The sequence below is a fragment of the Hevea brasiliensis genome, chromosome 13, assembly GCF_030052815.1.
Source record: "Hevea brasiliensis isolate MT/VB/25A 57/8 chromosome 13, ASM3005281v1, whole genome shotgun sequence".
NCBI lineage: Eukaryota > Viridiplantae > Streptophyta > Magnoliopsida > Malpighiales > Euphorbiaceae > Hevea > Hevea brasiliensis.
The window spans coordinates 53,338,545-53,349,053 of NC_079505.1; the positions used below are offsets into that span (position 1 = coordinate 53,338,545).

General features: G+C 32.8%; 1 protein-coding gene across 6 annotated transcripts; it reads right to left on the minus strand.

The window, feature by feature from the left end:
- Nucleotides 1-717: 717 nt before the first annotated feature.
- Nucleotides 718-8,922, minus strand: LOC110658252 (uncharacterized). Of its 6 annotated transcripts, none has more exons than XR_002495538.2 (17): nucleotides 8,746-8,920; nucleotides 8,606-8,631; nucleotides 8,348-8,459; nucleotides 8,154-8,251; nucleotides 7,562-7,658; nucleotides 7,382-7,471; nucleotides 7,184-7,246; nucleotides 6,961-7,035; nucleotides 6,803-6,868; nucleotides 6,653-6,730; nucleotides 2,218-2,328; nucleotides 2,060-2,137; nucleotides 1,837-1,956; nucleotides 1,499-1,542; nucleotides 1,374-1,401; nucleotides 1,099-1,242; nucleotides 718-1,021 (listed from the first exon to the last, which is right to left on the minus strand). XR_002495538.2 is itself a non-coding variant. In XM_021815786.2 (17 exons), the coding sequence occupies exons 1-16, from the start codon at nucleotides 8,776-8,778 to the stop codon at nucleotides 1,102-1,104; spliced, it is 1,224 nt and encodes a 407-aa protein (XP_021671478.2). In that variant the 5' UTR covers nucleotides 8,779-8,922; the 3' UTR covers nucleotides 718-1,021; nucleotides 1,099-1,101. The 6 variants fall into 6 exon arrangements, 5 of the variants coding, with proteins under 5 accessions (XP_021671478.2, XP_057987996.1, XP_021671477.2 ...); XM_021815786.2 differs by having other exon boundaries at nucleotides 1,099-1,206; nucleotides 8,746-8,922; XM_058132013.1 differs by having other exon boundaries at nucleotides 1,099-1,168; nucleotides 8,746-8,921.
- Nucleotides 8,923-10,509: the final 1,587 nt, after the last annotated feature.

The window sequence follows — 10,509 nt, forward strand, 5'->3', positions numbered from 1 at the left end:
TACTGTATTACCTTCATTTAATTTTATAATTACACCATATATTCTTATTGTATTTACTCTCATATCCATGTTAAAAAATTATTTTTTTGTAGTAATTAAAATAAATTATTTACATTGATTTTAATAAATTTAAAATTATTTTTTGTTAGTTTTAAAAAAGATATTTAACTATAAATATTTATTTATCTAATTTAATATTAAATTAGGTTATAATATGATCGAAATATATTTTAATAATACTATAATAAAATATTTTGTTAATATAATTTATTATTTAATAAAATAATTAATATTTTTTAATTATTTTAATAATAAATATACTTAAAATTTTTTTTTACAAAAAACGTTAACAACTTATTAGCCACTTCCAAACATTTTAACCAAACACGTAATTATTTAAAATTTTATATGCTTATATGTTTAATTTAGCTTATAATAAATTAATTTTCATAAGCCAAACACCCCTTTAAAATTCACAAAATCAAAGAATATGATAGATTTTTTTTTTAAAAAAATTGCCAAGTTCATGCATTTTTAGGCTATGAGACCTACCTATTCTATGAAAGTAATTATTCCACAATCTACCTTTTTGTGTAATTTAAAATATAAAAATAATTATTAGATTTTTTTTTTAAACAATTGTGAAACAAAAATTTCACACCGAAATGATGATTAACTATTCCATGCCATTCATACTCTATTATATCATGCCCCAAGTTGCATAACTATATATTAGAATTGAAAGTCGAGAAAATAGCTAAAATCATAAGTTCCAAAGAGAGAAAAAAATGATGGTAATAGGAAGCAGCCTATTTTCTAGAAGCATAGAAGAAGAATGGATGAAATAAATTTGACTAGAGCTATTGTCAGCATACATAACCATAACTAAAGAGAAGTTCAGATACTCATTTCATTAACACTACAGCCTAGAACTAAGTTTTCAAGGCCTTACAACTACAAAAGAACCATTTGAGTCTTGCTCGCCCGCAATGCATCTTGTTATACAGCCAACTTCATTGATCTTCATACCAAAAATGTAGATACTATCAAGCTGGTAATATCATACTCCCAGACAACCAGGGAATGAGTTGAGCATACCTTTCAATCTTGCTGATTATCAGAAGAGCCGGTCCAAGCAAAATTCCGAAAGTACTGGACTGTGGTCAAACTGCTAAAGATATTATGAACCCACGGCTGACCACAATTCTAACAACCACAGAAATGAACAGGGAGTTCCTAATTCTGGTAAGCACTCAACAAAAACAAGATGATTAGAGCTTTTCTTCTTTCTAACCACGCAAATGGCAAATTTAAGCATCAACATCCAGACAGAAAAAGTATGAACAAAGCTTGATCAAGAAAGTTTATTATACCTCTGACGGTGATGAAATGATAGATTCCCTATCAAATTTTAAAATGGTCATTCAGTCTCTCGCACAAATGCTTAAAGCCATCTAAATGTATCTTCCACTAGTAGAAAGAATGAATGTGAGAGTACCTTGGCCTCTCAGATTTGGCAAGATGTTTAGACATTATGGATGCCTGAAAAAGATACACAATTATATTTCTAATTTTTCTGAGCCAGATCAGACATTGTAAGAAATATTTGCTAATAAAATCATTGAGCATAACCGAAAAGATATACGCCAAAAGTACATAGCTAACAATTATTATGCTTGATAATCATATAATATTGCTTTTAACCCGAAAAACAATTGGTTGTATACAGAAGATAAGTCATGTCAAATTAGCACATACACAAAATGAAATAGTGTATCTAATCTAAAGTGCTTGAAAATCAAATGCCTAGTTTGCATAACAGGAAGTTAACAACACCTGCTCCTGGATTATGCTTCTTGCCTCAACAAGTTGAGCTTCAAGTTCAAGTTCTCTCTCAGTTGCTTCAGATGAGACTTCTGCTCCTTTCTGTGCATCTTGCAATTGAACCATACGCTCCTTCAGAATTAAATCATAAAATTCTTGTCACCACGATCCTTTCATTACAAGGATGAATTGGCATAAAAAAAATAAAAGTAAAAATAAAAGAGAGAGAGAGTACCTTTATGGAAGCCATCTTATTTCGGAGACTTTCCTCAATTTGATCTCTAGCCATGTGAAAAGGCAGGTCAAAAACATCCTGTAAATTGAAGTATTCAACACTTACAGGCAGCACTTGACCCATTGACAATAAATAAAAAGCACCATTTAGTTTCATACCGTCCTTCCACCCAAGGGGGACTGAGAGGGGTCAGCTTCAAGTCTTTCATTGACAGCCAAAGATTGCTTGGTTGAACCATTTGGAGCATTTATGAAATCACGCATATCAACCTGTGTAAGCCAGGATTCAACTGAGATCATAATATATCGCCCCAGGTGCATAAATAAAAGCTCAGTTCACAAAAGCCGTTATTTATATAAAAGTGTCTGATGATTAAAGAAAGCAAAGCGACTTAGAGATGAGGGAAAAAGTTATCTTTTGGTACTGATCGGTCTCATTGAAAAATGTAATAAACCACAGGTAAAAATAAGCAAAATCTAAAAATAAAAGAAAAGACCAAATCCAGTTGGGAAGCATTATATTCAACAAAAGGACAAACTTTTGGAGACATCTATGTTTAAAAGTGTAGCTTTTACAAGAACATACTTCTACAGGGTGCATCAAGCATGGATATGTGGAGATGGTGCTTTTACTTTATTTCTTTACACTTTTTTTTTCTTGATAAGTTTCTGACAAGGTACTTTAAACACATATGAATACCACAGGTAACATTATGTCTATATATCAAATGACATCTCAATTAGCGCTAGGGTATAACATATTCGAAGTGAGATTGGCACATCATAGAATCAGAAAATATCAACAAAATTCACAATAATAACATGAAAGTAAATAGAAAATTGAAATATGCGCATGCATACAACAATTAACATTATCATTTAATTTGCAATATAAGTTACCATCTTTGAATTCACTCACAAATTCAATTGATTCTCACTCTAGAAACATCAGTACAATAAGATATGTCTTAACTCTTTTACTACAATAAGATATGTCTTAACTCTTTTACTTTCTTGCTGTATCAATTTTGTTTTTTTCTTTTCTCCTGTTTTTCCTCCTAAGAGAAAAGTTGTTTTCTCCATCCCAACTCACTTAAAGGGAGAATGGGGGAAAAAATACAAGGAGCAGTGACGCAGTCTAGAAAGATGAAGATTCAAATACAATTTAGAAATTATTTCTATCGGAAAATTAGGGGTTTTATATTGGGAAATTTAATTAGGAACTTTCAATTATTTAGGAATTCCATTATATTTAGGAATTAATATTTCATTTTATTTGGGAAATTTAGTTGTTTTGTGATTCCTAATCCTGGTATTAATAGGACTAGTTATTTTACTATAAATATATGTCATCTAGGGATCTTATTAGATACTATTATTATGATTATTATTGAGAAATAATAAAAGTTTTGCAAATTAATTCTCTAGAGAATTTGTTTCACTTTTTTTCTTGAGAATTTGTTTCTCTTGATTCTTGTTTTTCTTGTTCTACATCAATTTGGCATCAAAGCCCTTTGAATTGCCTATGAGCAATCAAAACCATCTACTTCCGGCAAAAACTCCCTTCCCTCAGTTTATCGTTCTTTCTATTTTGAAAAAAAAAATTGTCTTCTTTTGAAAATTCCCTTCCAGATTAGTTCCCGCATTCTGATTAAGGAAAAAAAAATCACGAAACAGAGCATCGCTAAGACCCACCTTCTGTTCTCCACCCACCACTCTCCCTTCACCGAATCACCCTGCCGTCTTCACCAAACTTCTCCTTGGCCTAAGGCAATTCAAATGGCGCAACTCTGGCAGCCATAAGAAGCTCAAAACGAGAGAACCCAACAATCAGGGTCTGACCTGAATCAATTTTCAACTTCCCACTTCTTAGATCTTCTAGAAAGCTCGCCATATGCAAGCGACACCGTTCCTCGTGTCTGAACGGCTTCCTACAGTGAGATCCAACCAGGTCAAGTCAAGGATCCACCGTATCAGCAAGGCAAGCTGACCTAGCACCTGTGAGCCGCCAAGCACCTGATTGTCCTCCACTCTCAAGAAATGTTAGTGCTAGCTCATCCACCATGTTAGTTAGCTCATCAACCATGTCAGCATATAGATGCCACATTAGCCTGCCATGCCAACACAACATTACTACCATCTCAACAAACAATGCCAGCCCGGTGCCACTTCAACAAAATTTTGATAGGACCTCTGTCTACTAATTTCAATGCACCGATTCTAATTTGGGCATCCATTTTGGCAAAAACAACTCCTAAAGACTGGTAACCGCTTTAAATTGTGTTTTCAGCGAGACTAATGAAGTAGATTAAAAATGAAAGAGTAAAAACTGCAATCAATGATTTTAAGGCATTTATATGGATTGAAATTCAAAAATTACAAGCTGAAATCAATGAGTACAAGATACAACTAGATGAAATATGCTATTTAAGGGATTCATATGGTGGTGTTATATATTGTCCGCCCAAATTATTTTATGAATGTCAAATTATCAAACAACTGTAACAAGCTAGGGAGAGAGAACTTGAAGCATGGAAGAAGGAATATCAGATTCAAAATATTCAACAACAAACTAGGAAAAGAGAACTTGAAGCATGGAAGACAAACTATATGTTTCAACATGAACATTGGCAAACTCAATCACAAATAAGTTCTAATCATTGTTTATGATGCTAGCTTAAAATGTTCAATTTAAAGAAATATTCAAGATTAAAAACTAGAAGAGCAACTCAGAGATAAAGTTGAAGAACAAAACGAGCAATTTGAAGATTCTGATTTGGAAGAACCCGAAGTTTTCGTTGTTGAATCTTCACATGTTAAGGAACCAGTTCTAGAAGCATATGTTGAAGAACTTATTCTAGAAAAAGAAGTTGATGAAACTAAGCAAGAAAATCCTGAGAAGACTAGTCTAAAAATTGAAGAAAATACATACATAGAGACTTCAATAAAAATTGAAATAAATTAAGCTAAGGAAACGAGAATGGAAATTGAAGATTGTTCAAATTTCCTCATTCATATTGAATCAAAGAGCTTTTCGATTATTTTTCTAATTGATTTTATATGTTCTAATATTGCTAGATATGTGAAGAAAACAATGAAGTTCTTTGTTTCAACCATTTTATTCGCCCAAGAGGATAAACTGTGTTCCCCTCACTCGGTTCCTGATTCTTCAGCATTACAAAACTTGAAGCTGAGTTTTCTCCAATTATGGAGAAAGATGCAGTCTAGGAATATGAAAATTCAAATACAATTAGAAATTTTGTAAATTTAGGGTTTTATATTGGAAAATTTAATTAAGAAGTTTATATTATTTAGGAATTATTATTTTATTTTATTTGGGAAATTTAGCTATTTTGAGATTCCTAATCCCAGTAGTAATAGGACTAGTTATTTACTATAAATTGCATTTCATCTAAGGATTTTATTAGATATTATTGTTATGATTATTATTGAGAATTTATAAAAGTCTTGAGAGTTAGTTTCTCTAGAGAATTTGTTTCTCTTAATTCTTGTTTTTCTAGTTCTACATCAAGAAAATGTACTTTGCACAGTAAATTTCATCCCTTACATCTTTTATAATTTATACTACATTCTACATTCTGGGAATTGAAATCTCTCCTGGAAGGAAAGAAATAATCATTGTTTAAAGAAAATCATCAATTTTTAGCATTGGTTAGATTTTCTAATTACAATTGAACTCCACCAAGATCAACCTTGAGCCCTTATCTTTTTACTTTTATCGTAGATGAGTTGACAAAGCATATCCAAAAAGATACCACTTGGTGTAACATGTTTGCAAATGAAATAACTTTAATAGATAAAACCCAGGTTGAGCTTAACAAGAAAGAGTTATATAAGAGCACCTATATGTATTACAACCATAGTAAAGTGGAAATGGCTTTAGATAGTTCGGACATGGGCAGCATAGAAAAGGGAATGTTCCAGTATGAAGGGCCGAGTATATTGTAATGGTAATATGTAATAAAGGCAAGGATAATGCTAAGATGACATGGAGAGAAATAGCAAGAAAGGATTTAGCGAACTTAGATTCTTCTTAAGTTGTAGCCTTAAATTGGTTGGAATTATAGAAACATATCCACATAACCAACCCCAACTAGTTTGGTAGTTAGGCTTAATTGAGTTGAATACGATTAAAATAAAAAATAAAAGAAAATAAAAAAATCTTGATATGAACTACTAAATCCGAACAGCCAATGCTAATTTCATATGTAAACATAAAGTACAATGCACCGACTATAAAAATATGATTCAGTAATTGCTTTCTGTAAAGGAACACCAATAGAATATATGCACATGGCTGCCATCTTTAATTTGAGGAGGGTTAGCTGTATTCAACCTTCCTCGTTACTTTAGGATGTTTCCCTGTTTTGATCCTATAATGCCCAAATCACAATGAAGTAACCTTAATATTGTGCCAAAGCCTACACTAATCTATAAAAGGAACACTATGGAAATAGAAACAATAACTACACAAGCTTTTGTATAACCACAATCATATTGTTCTTGCTAGGACAAAGCACACACCAAGAGGAAAGGAAAGTATCACAAAAGCAAATGAATGATGGGCATAAACCTGCATTGACCGCAACAACGCCCTTAAATCAGTATTCTCTGCCATCAATTCTTGATTCTTAGCCTCGTAGGCATCCACCTGCCAACAGCATATTGCAATCATGACTCAACCAGAAGCTATGAAATTCCCAAAGTCAATCAGCATACATACTATTTTCTTATAGAAATCATTATCAGCCTTCTTCCCATTCCATGTCCCCCGTTGTCTGCCTTCTTTCTGTAAATATCATAAAAAGCTACGAGCAGGATTAATAGTCCACACAGGAAGATAGACAAAATGACATTCCTGTGTGCTAATTCTATTACTACCTGAAGTAAATTCATTATCTCCATGCCTGATCTTGATTCCTTCTTTTTCTCCATCAGTACTTGATTTAGCCTCTCCTAGATAAATAAAAATAATAATAATTAACAAAAAATCTCAATTGCATATCTTTTTCCACTCTCATAATTATCCTCATCATAAATCCATGTCTAGCACACAGCTCTAATTGACTCTCCTCAGGTGACAGAACACACAAACATAATCTACCTGCAGCTTTATGTACTCCTTTTCCTTTTTCTTCATTTCATGTACTTGCTGAGTCCTCACTTGCTTTAGAAAAATCAATGCATCAAAGAGCACTTGTTAGGACCTCTACATTCTCCCCAACAGCCACAACAATGCGCCAAAAAAACTTTCATGAAGTAAAAAAAAAAAATTAAAAATAAATAAATAAAAGGCTCTAACCTGATTACCAATGACCATCCTCTGAAATTCATCTCGTTCCTGTTGAAGCTTTTCAATTTGTGCCTTAAAAGCTGCTGTAGCTTTGGCTTCCTACTCATACAATAGCTCCACAAGTATCAACATACCAGATCGCGTTTATAGCTAAAACAATTTCACCTCCTAAAATTACAAGTCTCTAACCGTTCGGGTGATAGTTGCTATTTCCCTATCTTTGGCTTGTAACTGAGACTCAAGCCTCTCAACTTTTGCCTCCGATCTTGATATATCTGATAGTAGCCTGGAAGATGTAAATAATGCATATTACTCCAGATAGCTGAATTCTGAAACTAATCAGTCACTGAATATACCCAAAAGATAAGAGCCAACAAAAACTTGTCAAAATTGTTTTCATTAGAGAAACACTTGTAAATGTGGCCAAGCTGAATTTTCATCAAAACTGATTGGCTAGAACAAATCAGACCAGATAAAGAGCAAGTCAAAAGGCAATGAAATCAACACACATCTTAAATTTTATAATAATAATAATAATAATAATAATGTACTCCCTAATAACCAAAAACCAACAAATCTACAACCTCGCCCCTCTCCCGTCCACCCAACCCAACCCCCCACACACCACCACCCACCATCCCCCACCCCACCCCACACCACCACGCCCCACATCCCCACCCCACCCCCACCCCCCCCCCCCCCCCCGGCCCCGGGGAAACCAACACCCCTTTACCCAATCCACCAAAAAAAAAAAAAGGATGCATCTGGTGAAAGACATCACCTCTGTCTTTGCTCATTAGCAGACTCTCTAAATTCAATGTCACGCTGTCTTTGTTGAAGCAAAGAGTATATGCAATTGCAGGTCCGCGCAATTGAAACCTAACCAAGCCAATACAATTTATCAAAAATTAGACAACAGAAAAACTTATACAAAAACTTATACAAAAATTTAACAAACAGGCGGGCGAAAAGCACCGGATCATTGGCAAAGAGGTCCAGGGAAGCAGGAAATCCAAAAGTAACAAGCGTCTGGTTCAAATATTTAGCACAATGCTCCAGGTTACTGCCATCAGCAAATGTGTAATCTCTGAACCACAAAACAAAAACCCTAATCGAATCAAGCACGCATCCATACAAGTTGCACATTTCGAATCAGAAATCAACAAGACCACAGATATCAATGCACATATACAACAATGCACAGAGAAACCTCAGAAATGATGGACCACTTACCCAATTATGAAGGCAGAGGCAAACGACTGCAGATATTCAAGAGAGAAAGAGAAAGAGATTAAGAAACGAAAGAGTCAGAGTTTAGCGTTACAAGAAGGAAAGCTATGAAAGAGACCGCGAGAGAGAAGAAGAGACCGTACTCTGAGATCCAAGTCTGCATCAGTGGGTGGCATTGTGAAGCTATTGAAAGAGAGAGATTAGCTATGGATTAGATGTGTTTAAAGAGCAGATTCAGTTTGAAAGAATTTAAATGTGTTTCTTTTTCAGAGATATATAAATTCGCTAATTTCAATTTTCAACTTTTTGCGGACGGTTTTCACGTTCTGTGCTCTGGTCTTTTCATCTCCATCTATTTTTCACTCGAATTGCTTATTTTCAGTGACGTGGCAATGTTTAATTGGATTCCGTTTGTCTTCCTAACTTTGCTCATGTGTCGTCTAAGGGCAGTGAATGGCTATTCTTTAGATGGAAAAAAAAAATTAACAATCTGTTTGACAGGCGAAAGGGTAAGGGCATGGAAAATAACCAATAGAAAATAAACATGATATGATAATTTTCCTTGTTTGGTTAAGTGAGAAAAAATAAGAGTAGAAAAAAAATTAGTCTATTTTTTTTTAATTTGAAAAAAAATAAAAATCAAGGAGAAAAATTGACCTTTAATATGTTAAATTATATAATTACCTTTTTTGTTTTTATTCTATTTTTTTTATCACATTTATATAATTATTTTAGAAAGTTCTCCTTTTTCACGAATAGCTAGGGTTTACTATAAAAGAAGCAATCAAATCTCATTATTTACAAAAAAAATTCTTCCCTTCTACTATTACAAAAATGATTCAATATCCTTTTTCAATCATCGATTTTCCTTCGTTAGATTGTTCCTCCATCGAAAAGGGAAGATTTGATAAATCGAAGAACATTCGGTGGTTGTTTAAGCTTCTTATATCTTTTCATCCCCTGTGATCACTTAAGATCCTCTAGTAGTTTTCACTACGAAAAAGCGCTACATTCCCTACAAAAATTTAAAGAATGGCTAACATAAATAAGTGAGGAAAATAATATTACCTTTTCTGAGAATTATATCGTTTGGTGAATCTTTCATTTAGGTTTTATGCTGCTTTATTTAATTTTTTTTAATAATTTTTTGCCCGTCAATTTTCGGTCTCCATGTGATGTGGTTTTGATTACTTGATTATTATTATTATTTATGGGTAACGTTCTGATAGTCTATCATAGATTTCTCTGATTCTGTAAACTAGTTGCTTGAGTTTGATTTATTAACAAATTAGTATAGGGTAATTTGAAGCATTTTGTTATGTTATATTTAAATCTTTTTTTTCTTAGTCAATACTAGTTATTAAAATTTTTCCTATGATTATGAAAAAGGTCATTTAGATTGAAGTTGAATTTTAGTTATTATAGATGACAATAAGAGATGCAATATAAAATAAGAGATGCAATATACTCCTCTAAAATTCACTGTAATTTGTTATCAACATATTGGATATTGATATATATTGATATGTATTTAATAATGTGTTTTAAAATGTATATTTTCAAAAAATAGAAGCATCTTGCTTCCAAGACTAGAAAAGTTTAATTTTTATTTAGAAAACTCTTAATCATGTGATGTGATTCCTTCAGAGAGTGTTTTTTTTTTTTTTAATCAGAAAAGAGATATTCATTCATGAAGATAAATAGTACATCCTATTAGTAACCAATAGATTAGCTAACTGGGTAGGAGGATTTAAAAGCCAACTAAAAGGTAAAGAATCAGTCCTCACTTTACCAATTACCCAGTGAGCACATCCATTAGCTGTTCTAGGGATGAATTTGATAGACCAATAAGGATGCACAAATAAAAGACTTTTAATATCATGAACTACAGCCTCTATCTCCCAAGG